Source organism: Drosophila santomea, chromosome 2L, assembly GCF_016746245.2.
Source record: "Drosophila santomea strain STO CAGO 1482 chromosome 2L, Prin_Dsan_1.1, whole genome shotgun sequence".
Lineage (NCBI taxonomy): Eukaryota > Metazoa > Arthropoda > Insecta > Diptera > Drosophilidae > Drosophila > Drosophila santomea.
In genome coordinates this window covers 18,995,913-19,012,380 of record NC_053016.2, presented here as the reverse complement: position 1 = coordinate 19,012,380, position 16,468 = coordinate 18,995,913, and the positions used below count along the sequence as shown (strand labels likewise).

The following is a 16,468-nucleotide window of genomic DNA, read 5'->3' as shown; positions in this document are numbered from 1 at the left end:
GGGCGTGCTGTGCTCTCGTTTCATGGTCAGTTTGGCTTTCGGAGAATGACGAGGAGGATGTGCCCAAGAAACGCCTTGATTGTCTCATCGAGAAGCGAGCTAATTATGCGTCTGTTGCGTAATGCCCCCAGAACACTCCTGTGAAATTATCGCGGATTATTCCAACTTCTCGGCATTTCAGTGACTAAGATCTCAGCATGATTTTTGGTCTCAGCACGAGATTAGCATTTCCACCGGCAACACTGGAACAAAACACTTTTCAGCGCTTACATAATCCGCGACCGTGACCGTGAAAAGACTTTCCACCTGAAGACGTCCCAAATTAGGAAACATTGTGCAGTCTGCCAGAGACTTATAATACCCTTAAAGAAATTTAAGATGAGCGGTAAAGGTTAAACCAGAAAAATGTATTTAAATATGCGAAAATAAACTTCTGGTATGCATTATTTAAGGAGAATGCTAGTTTGATTTCATTTGAACCAAATAATTTGTAAATATAGTTTGCAAAATTGGAATAACACAGCGTACTTTAAGCTAACTAAAAAAAATATATTATACATTTTTAAAAACTGTGTATTTTTTACAACTGACACCTGCTACTAATACCTTTATGGAAATATACAAATGAAAGGAAATAAATACGTGGGCTTGAAAAAATCTATTCATTCAACTTGTACTTAGATATTCAATCATGCCTTTATTATTTATAAATGTATACAACTACTATGAAAACTCGTTATTAAAATTAATTACAGTTCCTTTTATATAGATGTAAATAGTAAAGACAAATTGCAAAAGTATTTCAATATAATTTTGGGAATCTTGGATTAAAAGTGGAGGACCGTTATATCAAATCAATTTGCTGAAGAAGAATCTACCCATCGAGCATGACGAATTACCCCGCCAAAAACTATTCACGCAGTGGAGGTGAGAAGGGGTACATCCGAGGTATGGAAGTGGCGCCACGGAACACCTTCTTCGTCTGCATGCTCACTGAACCCCAGGCAAAGGTCGTTGGCATTGTCCATAAAGAGCATAACCCACCGGCGAAAAAACAACAACCAGGCGACAAGTTTAATTAAACGATTTAATTTAGTTGTTACAAAGCCCGCCACAATCTGGCAGAATTGCTAGGCTCAGTTTGAGATACATATTCGATATGGTACTCGTAAATATATATTTTCTTGGGCTTTGGAGATTGCATCTAGTTCGCTTCATGGAAGAACAACTTGTGATGTGTATGTGTACAGTGCGATTTGTCCTCAGTTTTGTGTTTTTTATGTTTATGTGGCTCCCTCGAGGGCGCATTAAGATCAACAATTAAGCTAGTTCAACGATTCTGCTAAATACGAGTTATTGTCTCAAGTTGTACATACCTTATGGCCTACAGTAAGTACGTGAGTTTGCATGTGTGATACAGTAGTGGCAGTGCTCTTTTCAGTGAAGATAGATTTAAAAACTTATTAACTGAAGCATACAAAATATATATCACAATATTGTATATTCTATCTAAAACAAGACGTAGAATTAATAATAATACTTGGCTGGCAATAAAAATAAAATCACACAATTGTATAATGAAACGCAATAGAGTAATAGGGTGAACTGAGTATAAAGTCCTGATATTAAAGCTATATCACTGCTCTCCTCCTTTCACACACTCTTAAATAGAGAAGCCAAGCGATTGGGGATACGTGGGGGATAGTCGAGTATCAAGATGTGATCTTTGCCGCATTAGCCGCGGCTATATCATCCCGGAATGCCAGGAATCCGAGTTGGGCGTGCGAGGCCTCGTTCAAAGCCCTCGATCGAATGCAGGCGCGGTACTGATCGGCTGTCAGGGAGCTGGAGCAGATCTGTAAAACGGAGAATTTTGTAGTTCCAGGGGGTTGAAATTTGAGGGGTACAACAGTACCTTGGTGTGCCAGCGGTGGAAGATTCCCGGATCGGTGGCCCTGATTATCTTGATTTTGGATCGGACGTACTTTCGGTATAGCATCACATCCTCGCCGCCCCAGCCTACAATCTCCTCCTCGTCGAAGCCGCGCACCTTTAGGAAGTTCGTGCGGTACTGGCAAGTCATACCGTAGCCAAAGTCCCGCCAGAATCCAGTGTCCCTCGAGATCACCAGCTGCTCCTCTTCGCTGGGCAAGGGTTTGCCCTGCAGAGAGTACACTACATGCGGATTGTACAGGCTGAATACCACGGGGTAGTAGACCTAAGCATTAAAAAGAGGTACTAATGCATTAAAAATATATTTCTAAATAGCTCATAGATTTCAATTACCTTCTTCCCGGGCGCGGTATTCCAGCGACAGCGCTCCAGGAATTTGGTCGTGAACATGATGTCCACGTCGCACATGAAGAGCAGCACGTCTTCCGCAGCAGGTTGAATGTGCTCTGCTCCCAGTCTTAATGCTTTGGCTGTAATGAAGACGACTATTACTATCGACCAATATTATTAATAAAAACATGCAAGCTCAACTAACACCAAATAACATTCAAATATAATAAGGGCCAAACAATGCAAAGTAAGTCAAAACGTAATCATTTTAAAAATAGCCGTTCTTACCCCTACTGAAAGTCTCATTGAGTGCCAGAAACTGAGTCCTTGTGGAACGTCCAGCCAGGTTCCTGGCTTGCCCTAGTCCGCTGGTTCCGAAGTACACCACAATGAGCTCCAGCCGACGATCCTCGAGCTTGGCGAGCATCTTCAGGAAGCTGCGAAAGCTGTGCAGGCGCCCAGCCAACGGCAGTATCACGTGGATTATGGGCGGACTGTGAGTTGGAGGGACACTACCATTATCCACGTTGGGGGGCAGCTCCGATAGCTGCACCGTTTGCAGAGGAGCAAAGGGTCGCATGACCAGGGCTCTCCGCACAGCACTCGCCTGGTGCTTGACACTCTGGAAGTACAGCTCGTACTGGGTGCCTGTGGTGGGTTCATTGCGGTATATGCCCTCGATGAAGTCATCCAGGGTGTATTTGATCACATCCGAGGAGTAAGCCACTGCTGAACCAGCTCCCTTGGCTCGTATCCTCACTGAGTGATTTCTGTTCAGGCTCTCCAGCGCTTTGTTTACCGCCTCGATGAGGTCACGTCGTCGATAGCCGATGGGCTTCTCCACCACGCGCTTTCCCAGGCCCAAATCGATGGGATATACCCGGGTGAACGTGAAGTGATTGTAGGGTATCAGCTCGTACTCGTTGTTCAGCGGCAGTCCATGTAAAATTTCTGCGGCGCCCACCTGCTTGCGAATATAGCTGCTGCAGTCGTAATGGTGAGCCAGTGGAGCGGTTGGTGGCCCCACGGTGGTTTCCTGCAACTGAAGACTGCCATTGGATGGCTTGGCAGTACTGCGATTATTCTGCAGAAAGAGGATTTGTGTGCGGAGAGCCAGGACTTCCTGTTTCAGACGCTCAATTTCCGCCTCCCTTTCGCTTAAGGTGTAACTGAACCCGCTAGATTCGCTCGGATTATTGGCTTGAGATTCCCTCGTCGTCAGTTCATCGAATCCGCATTTTGTGAGCACCACAATGGAGGCGCCTGTCACCAAGGCGAAGAGCAGCAGAAGCCGCAGCAGCAACTTGGACACCAGGGAGTTATGCATTTTCCATAGTTCCTTGCCAGACCTGTAAAAAATGTTGTCCCATCCTTTTTATTTATTATAGCACCTTTAAGATTCTTTCACAACTATTGGCAGAAAGGCAAAAAACTCAAAATCTTTATATACATATGTATAAAGCGACGAATTTGCAGTGTTTAATATTCTACATAGCATTCGAACTCTACATTAATATTAGATGTTACATATACATGGCTCGGTAGAAAAGTTCAGTGGTTCTGGTCTTTGCTACTTTACTATTAGTGTGCTATTCATAATTTTTCCTGATCTCTAGTAAAAAAATATTAAATGTAAATTAGAATAAAAAACTTTGATTTCAGCGAACTGCATATTTAATCCAAGTAATAAAATATATCTAATTAAATTACTGTTATAAATTTAGTATACATCAAACTACGCCTGCAACGAACTAAATTGAATAACAAGTGCAAGTGCTTTTAACCTTTGCCTCACACTTGGAACTGAATAATTTCAGTACCGATCCACACTAAATGTACCAATGCAGGTTTTTTACAAGTTGAATAAATTTAAATATGTTTATTTACGAGGGGCTTTCAGTGAACATCGATAGTATCGATAACGTATCGGTTCGGTTCCAGCTCTAATAGTTCAACGGTCACACTGATCACAAGCTGATATTTCTATAAAAAAATAGAGCTATTAAAAAAGCAGCCGCAGTTTTTCGTGGAAAACCCGAAATACACAGCAGTATTCTACAGACACATTGTCAAGGTGAGTGCTCGGGGTGGTGGGTGGCCGAGGGTGGTGGTCCACCCATGTAAACAGCGTTTGTTGGCAGTGCGGCATGCAACAAGTTCTTTTTTCGTGTGATGGTGATGGCATTTCTCTCAATCGAGTGATTCATAGGCCGAATAGATAAGGTGTGTGCTGCGTTTTGTTTTCTTTCCTTTTCGGCGACCTGTAATCTAAGCAATTTCTGGTGTGTGTACGACCAGACATCCAATAAAGGCCTTTCCCTGCTTCACTTTCTTCCCGCAGCAACTTCGCAATGGAGAACAACGAAGCCCCCTCCCCCTCTGGATCCAACAACAACGAGTAAGTGGTGGAAATCCATCGAATCAACAGGCTCAGCGCACAAAAGCGAGGAAAATCCCATCGCGTGACGTCATCTTACTCAAATGGGGCACATTAGTCCGGAAGTAGTCTTCAGGCTTTACTTTCCGACCTCGGAATACCTTAAACGTCATGCTGTTTAAGCGCTATCTTCAGTTGTAGTTGGAAGTCAATTAGTTCTATTGAAAACTTTCAGTTAAGGTGGGATAGTGTAGTCAGCTGATAACTTGTTTGGAATATTTATGTTAAATGGCAAATCCTATTGTATCGAATATCAAACAAGTATTGCTTATATTACTATTAAACTTTTTTAAACATTTGGCAGTAGCTTATATTCAGGAGGGACTATGATTAATAATTCCTTAATCATAAATGCTTACGATACATACATAAGCATGTTTCATCTAACTTTTTTGAAAAGCAAATGTATGTTACTCATCGTTTTTGTTAAACATCTAGAGAACTTAAACAACACTTAAGATTGTGAGGTTTTATTATTCTGATTATCCGATATTTGAGAAGAAAGAAAATATTAATAGGACACAGTCCCATTATTAAAACGTGAAAGGTAAATTGATTTAGCCTCACAAAGAAAAGAACTACAACGATAATGTATGGCGTATATCAGCCTTCAAGACTCATGCTTTTGTGCGGTGCAGCTTGATGATCCATCTGCTGCTCTTAATAAGTGTAAGCATCCCCCAAACACACATAATATTGTACAGTTTTCCCGTACTTCCGCCACCGCCGAACGCGAATAACGACAACTACAATCAATTTGGGGACCATCAAATCAGGAACAACAATGCGGCCCAAAAGAAGCTGCAGCAGACCCAAGCCAAGGTCGACGAGGTGGTCGGGATTATGCGTGTGAACGTGGAGAAGGTACTGGAGCGTGACCAGAAGCTATCGGAGCTGGGCGAGCGTGCGGATCAGCTGGAGCAGGGAGCTTCCCAGTTTGAGCAGCAAGCCGGCAAGCTGAAGCGCAAGCAGTGGTGGGCCAACATGAAGATGATGATCATTCTGGGCGTGATAGCCGTTGTGCTGCTCATCATCGTTCTGGGTAAGTCGATCGATTTCATACCGCTTCGGCTTTAGCCTTTTGCTGGTGCTTCTGGTTGCGGTTTTTCTCGATCAGGCTAAAGATCAGTAGTGTAGCTAGGTGGCTGGTTTGGTATTGTTATATCTATAACGCAAGACGACGCCCTGCAAACGCCCTAATCTTGCTCAACCTGTGGTTTCGGTCCTAACCAGTTGTCCATGCTGCCCGCAGCTAACTAATCCAATAACAGATACTCCTACCCGTACTGATAAAAACCCCTTGTGAATTTCTGTTTACTTTCAGTGTCGCTTTTCAATTGATACAATTAAACACACATTTACAGAATAACAAAAGCAAAGCCTTCAAAAATAATGTAATTCCGTTTTCCAATCAGCAAAGTTAAGGTTCAAATTAATCATTAAACACGCTTGTGAACGTGTACTGGCTCCTACTATATACACCTTAAATTGTATATTATATTTTATAAAAGTCTTAAGCTAAGCAACTCGAAAGCTCCAAGGTAATTGTTGTTTTTGTGCCTGTCCTAAGTGTTAATTATTATTATATTTGTTTAGTCTGTAGTATGGGAAGATTAGAACCTTCATGTCGTACGTGTGTAAACTATAAACTACATACATACATCTGTATGTAGTAGCAGCACAGCTATTAAGAAGTTAAATATAATTATACTTGTAGTGCAATGTTGAGGCACTGTTCTTTGAAAAAATTCATTATGAATTAATTCAAATTAATCGCGCGTTTAAAAATCGGGAATATAAAAGCTGACTTTTAAAGAAGTTAATTAATAACTCCAGGAAACTTTCGTCGACTAAACGCATTGAATCATGTTTAGACGTCCTAAAAAAACAATTTCATATTATCTCGAGAAGGTGTTTGCTGGACAGAATATGAAGCGGAACTCGATGAATCTGATATAAACATAGTTTTGACACTGTTTGTTTCCCTTTTTAGTGTCCGTGTGGCCGTCTAGCAGTGACAGCGGCAGTGGTGGAGGAAACAAGGCCATCACCCAAGCGCCACCGCACTAAAGCCTTCTAGGGAGTGAGGTAAACACTTGGATACGAACTGGAAAAGGACCAAACAAACACAACTGGGACGGAAACCTTTCTGGTCTTTTCGCGCAATAAGAGAAAGGGAGAAGAAAATCATAAGGAAAGCTTACTAAAATTGCGTATAGCATATATTTAACCAGAATGTAATTATTAAATCTTAATGTTAAACATAACATTTTTACGTGTTGTAGCCGAGACCAGAGGATCCCTTAATGTGTATTGCATATATACAATTATATATACGTGTATGTCATCCAATTAAAAATACATCATGCCACCTACACTTAAGCCGATCCCATGAAGTCCATTGGAGTTTTATCGAAACGTTTCGCGGACAGTGTTATTTATTTACATTCAGCTTTTTTGCTTAAGATGCGCGTGCCAAGAAAACAGCTATCGATTTTCCGGCAAACCGAATCGAATCACGACGACAGCAGTCGCGCCACCCAGACAAACTTGCCCCATCGACATCGAGCTACTGACCAATTGCCACAGAAACAGCCTCGTATCGCGTAAACATTCTGTCCCAGCTGTTCCGATAGTCCACGCATGCGTCCCACTCATTCGATGTCCTTCCGATAGAACAGGTACACGAATATTTCATGAATGTCCGCGTTCCATTCCATCAGTTCTATAAACGAGGCAGTCGTCCACACATAGCCCATGTACAGAGCAAAGCAGTTAAGGTAGTACAGCTGGCCGATCAGAATGTAATCTGCTTCCGACTCCTGGCGGTAGAAGTTCGGCCTTCGCATGGAAGCGGCAAAGACTATGACGAACTGCGGGCAGAATTGGAGAAATACTGCGTGGTTATTTTAAAAATGATTACTCTGATTGAAAAGACGCTCTCAGCACCCTAGGAAAATAGGTGTATCGATTCGTTTTCCTGAGGCTTACCAAGCTCGAGAGAATAGTGTATACTAGCAGGGTAGGAAACTCTATGATAACACGCTTCATCTCGGCACACACGATGATGCCAAAGCAGGTGAGGACAAATATCCGCTCGCTCCACAGGATCACTTTGTGCCGGGAAGTCTGTGGTAAAGGGGGTAAGTGACGGTGGGCACACAGGTTCATCACTTACGAAAAGGCCCTTATGGTGTTTGACCGCCTTATTTCCGTATATCACACTGATGATCATCATGAGGAAGGTTAGGAAGATGGACAGGATGAGGCTTATGTAAGGGGCTCTTTTGGCGGGCTTCATGATCGACAAGGTGTTCACCTCGTACTGGAGAGCAGAAGAGGTCATTCGAAAAGCATACCATCAGTTGAGATCATACATATACTCATACTTACCGTCCAGAGGCCCGCCAATACCCGTACCCACATAGGCTTCTTAGCGATGATGTGGTAAAAGAATCCGTAGAGCTGGATGGACAGGAAGCTGATGACAAACTGCACAAGACTGAGGTAGTATCGTTCCCCAAAAAATTCCTTGAGGGGCGAGCTGAACACGGAGACCAATTTAAAGGTCTGTCAAAAGCCGGAGGGCAAGAGCAAGGACCACTACTCACATCTCCATGGCCACCGAGACTTGAATCTGTCCGATGACCAGCATAATTATGGTTACTCTGTATGTGGGTCCCACCCAACTCTTTTGGCGCGGTGGGGCGTCTTCGCGCAACATATGTACAGACGCTCTAGGTCTGAAACTGATTCTGGAGTGGCTTGTTTCGATTCACATCTAAATTTATGAGAAAAACATCAAACTATCAGAAAAATAAATGCCAACTGTTCTGCCCGCCAGCGGCATCGCGGTAGCTGGGAGTTGGACGGTAATCGTTACCTTCCGGTTGGTTTTGTGGTGTTAGAACTCCCGTGCAGCGCGTAAATGACCAGCAAAGTACGGCCATGTGGTAATTTGGCGGATCCCGTATGTTGTGTAACTGACTAACTCCCATTTTACATTTTGCAAGGAATGCTTTTGTATTCCTAGAAAGCATTCCTAAAAAACCCAAGATATCTATGTTCTATGAAGTCGAACATGAATTTCTTGAAAAGGTTTTTGAAATCAATCCAATATAATCCTCTAAAAAGGTGACGATGTACGTTTTTGTATTGCGTAAGAAAGCATGTGCTTGCTTTTAAAATGTTACTGAAGTTCTTAATACTTGATAATTTGTGAATCGAGCGTACTGTGATTATACATACGTCTTTGTTCAGAGTTCGCACATTTTATCTAGCGAGCCTCACATATCAGAGCGGCCTGGACTTCTCCATTAGGTTTGAGATTAGTTATCGTTTGTTACCGTATTCCATACTCCGACACGATACCCGGGCCACGCCCACACCGCCATGGAGGACCGCCGCCAGAGAATGCGGGCATATCGGCGGGCCCGCCGGAAGTTTGCCTGCGTCGTCTACATGGTGACCATAGCCTGGATGGTCCTGGCCCTCCTGCAGTGGCTGCTGGTCAGCCTGATGTGAGTTGGGAAGTTGGAAGTGAGTTGGGGTGCTACGTGTAAGCTCTGTTCTTTCAGATCGGACATTAGCGTGGCCTTTATAAACTTCTACTGGATTAGCGTGATCTTCTTCGCGCTGGCCATGGTGATGGTCACGCTATTCATATTCTTCGAGAAGATCCGCTTCATCATTGGCCTCAACTGGCTGATCACCGTGCTTATAGTGAGTATCCTACGAACACGCGCTGTCTGATATTCCTTCTGGAATCCCTTCGCTAGGTGGAGTTTGTTATAGTAGGTATATTTGCTCTGGTGGCGAGATCTCTTTGGCAAGACTTGGTAATGTGGTTTTTCATCTGTGTGTTATTGGTCTTCGTGTTTGTGCTGCTGGGATCCATAATACCAGTAAGGATCTTGAGTATATCTGTTATTCTTGCTTGAACTTGTATTCCCAGCACGATCTTACATTGGACGTTGTTATACTTTTTGTAATGGCCTTCATTTTCCTGATTGTCACCGTATTCTTTGTCATGATGCACATTCTGATCGACATGCCGTACTCCTTCGTGGTATTCCAGATCTTCATAAGCATTATTGTGCTCTTGGTAAAAAAAAACAAGAACGTTTTGCCTGTGAACCATTAGGTGATTGTATATTATCCTTAGTTCGTGATGTACCATGCCCAGACGATCAATGGTGGACGCTTTGCCGAGATGCGACTGAACGATCACCTGCTGGCCTCGCTCATCCTCTTCCACGACTTCATCATCATCTTCCTGCTCACATTCTATGCACAGATTGTCTACCGGTTCGCTTCGAAGGGCGCGACTACCACGGGATCTCCGTTGGAAGGCAACTGGATGCAGACGACACCGGTTTATGGTGATGTCGCCGTGGAAGTCAATGACGAGGACTCCAAGGGTGGGTCGAACTCAATGGGCAGTGAAAACGCTCCTGGTGACCTATCACCAGGCTAGGAGAGCATTGTATTCCGCTAGTGACAAAAGGACTATTTGCCTCCACTAGGAGTTCGAGTGCACCAAAATTTAATGCAGGCCTTATCAACATGACTTGTAATCCGTGTCAATGAAAGGCCAATAATTACTTTACGAGACATACATATTTGGTATCCTGAAGACGTCAATAAACTGTGACTATACAACAAAGTATCCAAAAGAGGGCTTAGAGCAGCATATGTGGCCTACAATAAAACAGATATTTTGCTTGTGTTTAACTAGAACCTTGAAACTTTAATCACACTGAAATTGATTATACATCGAGATACATATGTAAGCCGGTAAGTTTACGAGTTTAAGTCTTGACCGATTTTTAGCTTAAAATAGGAAATTCATGGTAATGGGCATGCATATTTTATAGATTAAAGTACGGCACAACATTGATTGGAATTACGATTGATTGCATTATTGATTGATTGCACAGCAGCGTTTGATGATCCACCCTTCTCCCCAATCACAATTATATATATACATTGAACTGAGGTGTCAACTGATACTTGAATATTTAGCGGTGGAATAAACTGTTTTTAAACTAAAGGTTAAGCTCCAAATAAGGTATCTAACTTCAGACTGAGTAAGCTAAACAGTTAGATGTGTAGTTGGTTCATTTGCTACTTCTCTGTTTAACTATGCTTATTTAAAGAAATAAAACTCATATAAATAATTAATTGTTAGTACAATAAATTGTTAGTAAATAAATAGTACAATAATAGTACAATAATATGGGAATTTTAGGGCTATCACTAAAGCGACTCCATCGATGAGGTTGTCGAACAAACGGTGGCATCCGAGTCGCTGCCCCGCTCCCGTTCCCGCTGACCCTCCCCAAGGCCATGGGCGGAGAGCATCGGCTGCGAGGGGGATGCGAAGGACAGCAGCAGTGGCGTCACCAGTTCATCCAGGCTGCTCAGGGGCGTGGGCGTGGGGGTGGCTCCGCCGCTGAGACTGCTGCTCTCCGTCGAGGAGTTGTTGCCCAGGGATTGGGACGGCGAGGAGTAGCGCTCCAGCAGCAGCTGGCTGAAGGTCTTCGCCGGCCAGTCCGGATCCTCCAGCGATTCCTGAGTGGGCGTGGCCAGGGGCGTCGGCAGGCGGAAGATGCTGCTGCTGAAGGAGGCACTGGTCTGGGCGAGATTCTCGAGGGGCTCCAGAAACCGCTTGCCATGGTAAACGTTGCAGGTGGTGACCGGGGTCAGGAGGCTATCCACGGACACGGTGACATTGCGATTGGGCAGGGGCGTGGCAATGGGCATTGCAAGTTGGCTTTGACTGGGCACTGCGCCCAAAGTAATAGGTCGGAATCGGTTGACTGGTGAGGACCGCGGCGAGGATTGGGTGAGAGAGTGGGTCAGTGAGTGGGAGCTGGAGCTGCAACTGCGACTAGGAGTGGATAGGGAGTGGGCGTGCTCGGGAGTGGGAGCATTGCTGGTTCTGCACAGTGACAGCAATTCAGTTTCTAAAATGAAATTAAATTACTGAAATGGTTAGTAGGAGTTTCTAAAGCATTGACCAGTAGTGCCGCATTGACTAATTTTAAACGACCATTTCATTATTAATTCCTTTGAAAGGGTTTCTTTTGAAAACGTTGATTGGGAATGTTATGTTATTTATAATTGGAAAGTACACTGTTTATAATAATTTAGTGCATGTATAAATTGTCAACCGACACCTCTGGTCTGATTAATGCAAGAGTTTCTCAATTGCTGACTAGCTCTGGCGATATAACTAAAAAGCCGACTACACTACCTGGGCTTCATACCTTCCGGCGACTCCTCGTTGTCCTCCTGGATGCTGGCCTGCCTCTCTGAGTTTGCCTGGGCCGCGGAAGTAGTGCGGCCATAGGAGTTGGTGATGCTGGTGCGAGTGGCTCCATTGCCGGCGTCCAGGGTCGTCTGAACCACGACGTCCATGTGCGAATCCAGAGAGAACTGCTTGCCCGACATGAGGATGCCACGCACACGTCGTCTCATCGATGGCGATTCCTGGTGCTGGAATACCGTAAGTCCAAGAACTAGGTGCCTAACTAACCCATATCGACTTACCGCTATCCGAACACCGGCATAGGTTTTGGCCAGAAACTCATCAGCATCGAATATGGCCGCAAAGGAGCCATTAACCACCTTGGGCGATAGCGGAGAATTGGAGAGCAGAAGACTCGAGCCGAAAGCTTCGTTCTTTTCCTTGGTTTCTGCGGGGTAACAAGATGTGATTAGAAGACGACTTTGTAAAACTAACTAACTGCCTTGGCTGAAAACAAGACCAAAATGTCCTACAAAGAGTTTTCCTCTCTGCTTAACGCCGATACAAATATATTTATAAATAATTACAAATAAAACTGCAAATCAGAAATCTGAAAAATACAAGCAAAGCTCAACCGTATATTAGAAAAGCCAAATAAGCGATCTCGGGTGGATCGGAGTGCATAAACAAGCTGAATACATTAACAGGAACGGAAACGGAAACAGGAACGGGAACGGAAGTGAAAGTAGAAGCGGTGTCTATTTGAGACGGTAGGCCTTGCGTTTACCCTTGAGATAGACGCGGTTCGAGATTGTGATGTTCATCTCCTCCAGCACAGTGGAGGCCACCTGCCGGATCTCCATCCAATCCTTGACGATATCGTCCAAGGTCGTGTGCGTCGAGGTGATGGTGAACCGGATGACATACTGTCCCTTCAGCGACGAGGGGATGCAGTGAAGGTTGCCGCGGTGATTCAGCCTCTTCAGCAGCTTCTCGGTGATCTCGTTATCGCCGCGGATCCGGAATACCACCAGTCCAAGATGCCTTTTGGCGGGCAACTCGAAACGGTGATCAGCCAGGACGAGGGCCTCGAATTTCTGCGCCAAACGAACGCCTTCGCGGATGTGGCGCTGTAGTCCTTTGATCCCGTAGGATCGCAGGACGAACCACACCTTCAGAGCCCGGAATCGGCGACTCAGTGGTATCTGCCAGTGCATAAAGTCCACTGCCACTCCAGAATTTTCGTGCTGCAGATACAGCGGCTCCACATTAAAGGTCCTGTGGACAGCGGTGCTATCCCGAACCCACAGTGCGGTGGCATCGAAGTGCACCATCAGCCACTTGGACGGATTGAAGGCTATCGAATCCGCCCGCTCAATACCACGCAGCCAGGTGCGAAACTCCGGGCAGATGAAGGCGCTGCCAGCGTACGCGGCGTCCACGTGGAGCCACAGGCGGTGCTCCGCGCACACGATGCCAATCTGAGGGAACAGAATCATTTTTTGTAATCTCTAATCTCTCTCATTGCTTCTAAGCACTTTGAAATAATTATTTTTTAACAGATGTTAAAAAATGGAATATGGGGATTGTAATTTTTAGCCTAAACATTTGCCTTCTTTAGACAATGTAAAGTACAAAGTGCTTGGAATTAAACTAGTGAAAATATATTCTTATCATTTTAGAATCCTATATATAAATTATAGCTTTGTATATCAATGGTAAGTTATTCTTATTTTTTTGTAATTATTTCCTGAGCACCCACCTCCTCCAGGTTATCGAAGCTGCAGCTGCCGGTGGTGCCGAGCGTGGCGCAGACCTAAAAATAAACCACCGCAGGACACTTAAATGCTGACATGTATTAATTGGCTCCAGTGGGAGTCGTGAATCTGGGGGCTCCAGTTGGGAGTTAGGAATCAGAAAACAGGAATCAGCTGGCTGCGGAGGGCGGGCCAATTAATTTTGACAGACTGCCACTCACCCAGAAGGGGACCAGGCCCTGCTTAATGTCATCCTCGATGGCCTCGCGCAACAGTTTGCCGCGCATCGCCAGGTCCTCATCCGCCTCGATGTACCGCATCCTCACGAGTCCTGCGGAGCAAAAGAGTGGGAGGTGGCTTAAGCTGTAAGCGGCTTAAACAATGATGTTAGCTATGGTCGAGTGAGCCGACCAAGAGATAGAAAGGATGCAAATGTAGATCATACTTATTTCGGTGTATTAGTGTGTATGTTTGTTACCAGAATGTAGTGAGAATGTAATCAGCTCAAAAGATCACCTAACAATCAATTACCACGAAACTACATAAATGGAGTTAAACAGTTAGGTAAAACCCACCAATCAGCGCTGCCTTTTCCACACTGGAGTGCGCCTGATCGGAGCAGTAGGCCACCAGTCGGGCGTTGATCTCCGCATCCTGGTAGCCAGGATGTCGCTCATGGAATCGCTGGATTGCCCGAGTCCGCCCCGCCAGCAGACAAACTAGGGTAGCTTCACTCGCAGTGGTCTGCAACACCCCGCCGCCCTGACTTTGGGAGCTCAGGTGGAGAAAGGCGTCGGGCAGGCCGATCATCTTGCCCAGCCAGTTCATCACTATGATCTCCAGTTCGGTGCAGGCCGGCGAGCTTGCCCAGGTGAATCCCAGGCAGTTAATCGCATCCGCCAACATGTCGCCCAGTAGGGAAGGCATGGAGTTGAGGGCCGGAAAGTAGGCGTGCATGTGGGGCGACTGCCAGTGGGTTATGCCCGGCATCACGATCCGCTCCACATCCGAGAATATTTTCGGCCACGGCTCTCCCTCGATTGGGGCGGACTCCGGCAGTAACTGGCGCATATAGCCGGGACTTACATCCGGAAAAACTCGGCGTTCCCGGATGTTCTCCAGATAGTCTGCAATATAGTCGACCATCTCCTTGCCTGTAAAGGGAAATACAATTTTAGTTTATTGCTTCGATTAATTTTGCGCTATTATTAATTACTATTTGAGAAAAACAATGTGACTAAAAGAGAAAAACCAATAATGACATTTAGGATTTTAAACAATTTTAGATATTACAAATAGTTTATGAATTGGAAAAGTGTTAATGTGTTAATAAAACAAACATGAAAATAAATATTATATAACAATTGAAATTATTTTGATGTTCAGCTAAAAGTAGCGAATAAATAATTGCCACACGCTTGTAAGCCTTGTAAGCTCGGAAATGTCAATAAAAATTGATTTGAAAATATGATACTGCATAGCCGGAATTTTCTCCGTGTGTGGGATTTCAATTACAGGAAACGAAGACAAACGGCCGGGGCAAATCCGCCTTGGGCCAATCAAATATACGGCCCTTTGGATGGGATTTCCATCCGGTATTTACTTACACGCGTCTGCCGCTGTGCATTTTATGGCCCAGATTTGGACAGTACTCACCCCTTTGGCGGTATTCCTTGAAGTCCATGGTGCAATTGCCTCACTTAACTGATGCTGACGTAAATACTGTGCAATTGTCGCACGCAATCAGGGCTTGTAAATGTATCCTCAGGCGTTTTGTTACGCAATGAGTTTGGCCTAATCCTGTTGGACTCTTGCTAGGCTAGCTCCATTTTTCGGGGACTTGTGCCAAATTGAAATGCCGAATGGGAACGTCAACCGTCTGACCGCTGGTGGGAAATAGTAAAAACAACGGAGAACAATATAATGGAATAGAAACTTGTGCACTTCCGATGTTGTGGGGCTTCTGGCGTTCGCTGGAAGTGGAAATGACAAGAAAAGCGCTTGGAAAAGCTATGAAAACGCTAACAGCTGTGAAAATACAAGGGTGCACCTCCGGCACTAGAAGGGTTCGAACCCGATGGGTTACCTAATTGCGGCCGTAATAATATTTGTCCTATAACTAGGGCTTTTGGGATAGCGCCGTGCTTTTATAGACCTGGTCGGAACCAATTAGGTTGTTGGCAGCAAACACAAATCCGATCTGGCTGTGGGATGTGTTGGCAAGTTGTTGGAACATGGAGCTCCCTAATTGGCCATCTCATAGGTGGCACGAAATTAGGGGTGTAACCAAGGGGGATGCGCTCGGATCACCAGCTGATTCCCAACAAAATTCCGTTTAAATTGGAAAGCACCCTCTAATTGTTTATGTTTGCTGACTGGCATAGCTTGATTATATTTTAAATACCGCAAATTAACTATATCTGCAGCGATCTGCAGCGCGTGCACCCATTCTCCAACTGCATTTTGTCATGCATTTAGAACGAAGGAAACATGAACTCATATTCATCGATGGAAATCAAATTAAATGGTTGCCGTTTCACAAATAATGTTGATAGTCATAGAACAGCAACATTGTTGCTTTAAGTGCATTTGCAGATATCTAGGGAATTTAAAAAATATGTTAGCATTTAAATTATCGCTTTAAATTATCACACAAAATCTAAACAACCACAAGACAATCTGGTTACATTTCATCTGCTTATTAATCATTTACACCGGATATCACTTTTTATATACTTC

At 44.4% G+C, this 16,468-nt stretch overlaps 5 protein-coding genes across 12 annotated transcripts; 2 read left to right on the top strand and 3 right to left on the bottom strand.

Moving 5' to 3' along the window:
* Positions 1-1,115: 1,115 nt before the first annotated feature.
* Positions 1,116-7,193, bottom strand: LOC120445678 (chondroitin sulfate N-acetylgalactosaminyltransferase 1). Its single transcript, XM_039626237.1, has 5 exons — positions 7,097-7,193; positions 2,572-3,632; positions 2,287-2,423; positions 1,916-2,218; positions 1,116-1,856 (listed from the first exon to the last, which is right to left on the bottom strand). The coding sequence occupies exons 2-5, from the start codon at positions 3,608-3,610 to the stop codon at positions 1,713-1,715; spliced, it is 1,623 nt and encodes a 540-aa protein (XP_039482171.1). The 5' UTR covers positions 3,611-3,632; positions 7,097-7,193; the 3' UTR covers positions 1,116-1,712.
* On the top strand, positions 4,204-7,102 carry LOC120445724 (synaptobrevin). Of its 3 annotated transcripts, XR_005615780.2 has the most exons (5): positions 4,204-4,357; positions 4,625-4,681; positions 5,425-5,762; positions 6,045-6,261; positions 6,714-7,102. XR_005615780.2 is itself a non-coding variant. In XM_039626295.2 (4 exons), the coding sequence occupies exons 2-4, from the start codon at positions 4,635-4,637 to the stop codon at positions 6,788-6,790; spliced, it is 462 nt and encodes a 153-aa protein (XP_039482229.1). In that variant the 5' UTR covers positions 4,205-4,357; positions 4,625-4,634; the 3' UTR covers positions 6,791-7,102. The 3 variants fall into 3 exon arrangements, 2 of the variants coding, with proteins under 2 accessions (XP_039482229.1, XP_039482240.1); XM_039626295.2 differs by lacking the exon at positions 6,045-6,261 and having other exon boundaries at positions 4,205-4,357; XM_039626306.2 differs by lacking the exon at positions 6,045-6,261 and having other exon boundaries at positions 4,206-4,357; positions 5,497-5,762.
* LOC120445698 lies at positions 7,141-8,781 on the bottom strand. Of its 4 annotated transcripts, none has more exons than XM_039626267.2 (6): positions 8,604-8,776; positions 8,332-8,501; positions 8,114-8,264; positions 7,899-8,045; positions 7,712-7,849; positions 7,141-7,593 (listed from the first exon to the last, which is right to left on the bottom strand). In XM_039626267.2, exons 2-6 carry the CDS (start codon positions 8,442-8,444, stop codon positions 7,375-7,377), a joined length of 768 nt encoding a protein of 255 aa, XP_039482201.1. In that variant the 5' UTR covers positions 8,445-8,501; positions 8,604-8,776; the 3' UTR covers positions 7,141-7,374. The 4 variants fall into 4 exon arrangements, with proteins under 4 accessions (XP_039482201.1, XP_039482193.1, XP_039482208.1 ...); XM_039626259.2 differs by having other exon boundaries at positions 8,332-8,526; positions 8,604-8,775; XM_039626274.2 differs by having other exon boundaries at positions 7,455-7,616; positions 7,670-7,849; positions 8,332-8,526; positions 8,604-8,781.
* A 238-nt stretch (positions 8,782-9,019) lies between these two features.
* LOC120445689 lies at positions 9,020-10,453 on the top strand. Its single transcript, XM_039626248.2, has 5 exons — positions 9,020-9,240; positions 9,298-9,442; positions 9,499-9,624; positions 9,675-9,824; positions 9,885-10,453. Exons 1-5 carry the CDS (start codon positions 9,113-9,115, stop codon positions 10,194-10,196), a joined length of 861 nt encoding a protein of 286 aa, XP_039482182.1. The 5' UTR covers positions 9,020-9,112; the 3' UTR covers positions 10,197-10,453.
* A 132-nt stretch (positions 10,454-10,585) lies between these two features.
* On the bottom strand, positions 10,586-15,850 carry LOC120445660 (histidine decarboxylase). 3 transcript variants are annotated; one of them, XM_039626209.1, is made up of 9 exons: positions 15,816-15,850; positions 15,386-15,615; positions 14,305-14,883; positions 13,951-14,060; positions 13,735-13,788; positions 12,760-13,453; positions 12,275-12,420; positions 11,992-12,220; positions 10,586-11,688 (listed from the first exon to the last, which is right to left on the bottom strand). In XM_039626209.1, the coding sequence occupies exons 2-9, from the start codon at positions 15,411-15,413 to the stop codon at positions 10,979-10,981; spliced, it is 2,550 nt and encodes an 849-aa protein (XP_039482143.1). In that variant the 5' UTR covers positions 15,414-15,615; positions 15,816-15,850; the 3' UTR covers positions 10,586-10,978. The 3 variants fall into 3 exon arrangements, with proteins under 3 accessions (XP_039482143.1, XP_039482150.1, XP_039482159.1); XM_039626216.2 differs by lacking the exon at positions 15,816-15,850 and having other exon boundaries at positions 11,992-12,214; positions 15,386-15,682; XM_039626225.2 differs by lacking the exon at positions 15,816-15,850 and having other exon boundaries at positions 11,568-11,688; positions 11,979-12,220; positions 15,386-15,680.
* Positions 15,851-16,468: the final 618 nt, after the last annotated feature.

Bases quoted from the DNA above. Each gene is read 5' to 3' on its own strand.
- LOC120445678 (XM_039626237.1), bottom strand. From the start codon at position 3,610: ATGCATAACTCCCTGGTGTCCAAGTTGCTGCTGCGGCTTCTGCTGCTC. The intron at 2,219-2,286 runs GTAATTGAAATC...TTTAATGCTTAG, and splicing joins ATACCGCGCCCGGGAAGAAG to GTCTACTACCCCGTGGTATT. The intron at 1,857-1,915 runs GTACTGTTGTAC...TCCGTTTTACAG, and splicing joins TCCACCGCTGGCACACCAAG to ATCTGCTCCAGCTCCCTGAC.
- LOC120445724 (XM_039626295.2), top strand. From the start codon at position 4,635: ATGGAGAACAACGAAGCCCCCTCCCCCTCTGGATCCAACAACAACGA. The intron at 4,682-5,424 runs GTAAGTGGTGGA...AATATTGTACAG, and splicing joins TCTGGATCCAACAACAACGA to TTTTCCCGTACTTCCGCCAC. The intron at 5,763-6,713 runs GTAAGTCGATCG...TTCCCTTTTTAG, and splicing joins GCTGCTCATCATCGTTCTGG to TGTCCGTGTGGCCGTCTAGC.
- LOC120445698 (XM_039626267.2), bottom strand. From the start codon at position 8,444: ATGTTGCGCGAAGACGCCCCACCGCGCCAAAAGAGTTGGGTGGGACCC. The intron at 8,265-8,331 runs GTGAGTAGTGGT...CTCCGTGTTCAG, and splicing joins GTCTCGGTGGCCATGGAGAT to CTCGCCCCTCAAGGAATTTT. The intron at 8,046-8,113 runs GTAAGTATGAGT...TCTGCTCTCCAG, and splicing joins TATTGGCGGGCCTCTGGACG to TACGAGGTGAACACCTTGTC.
- LOC120445689 (XM_039626248.2), top strand. From the start codon at position 9,113: ATGGAGGACCGCCGCCAGAGAATGCGGGCATATCGGCGGGCCCGCCGG. The intron at 9,443-9,498 runs GTGAGTATCCTA...TCCCTTCGCTAG, and splicing joins GGCTGATCACCGTGCTTATA to GTGGAGTTTGTTATAGTAGG. The intron at 9,625-9,674 runs GTAAGGATCTTG...TTGTATTCCCAG, and splicing joins TGCTGGGATCCATAATACCA to CACGATCTTACATTGGACGT.
- LOC120445660 (XM_039626209.1), bottom strand. From the start codon at position 15,413: ATGGACTTCAAGGAATACCGCCAAAGGG. The intron at 13,454-13,734 runs GTGGGTGCTCAG...CTGTTCCCTCAG, and splicing joins GCTTCGATAACCTGGAGGAG to ATTGGCATCGTGTGCGCGGA. The intron at 12,221-12,274 runs GTAAGTCGATAT...ACGGTATTCCAG, and splicing joins ATGCCGGTGTTCGGATAGCG to CACCAGGAATCGCCATCGAT.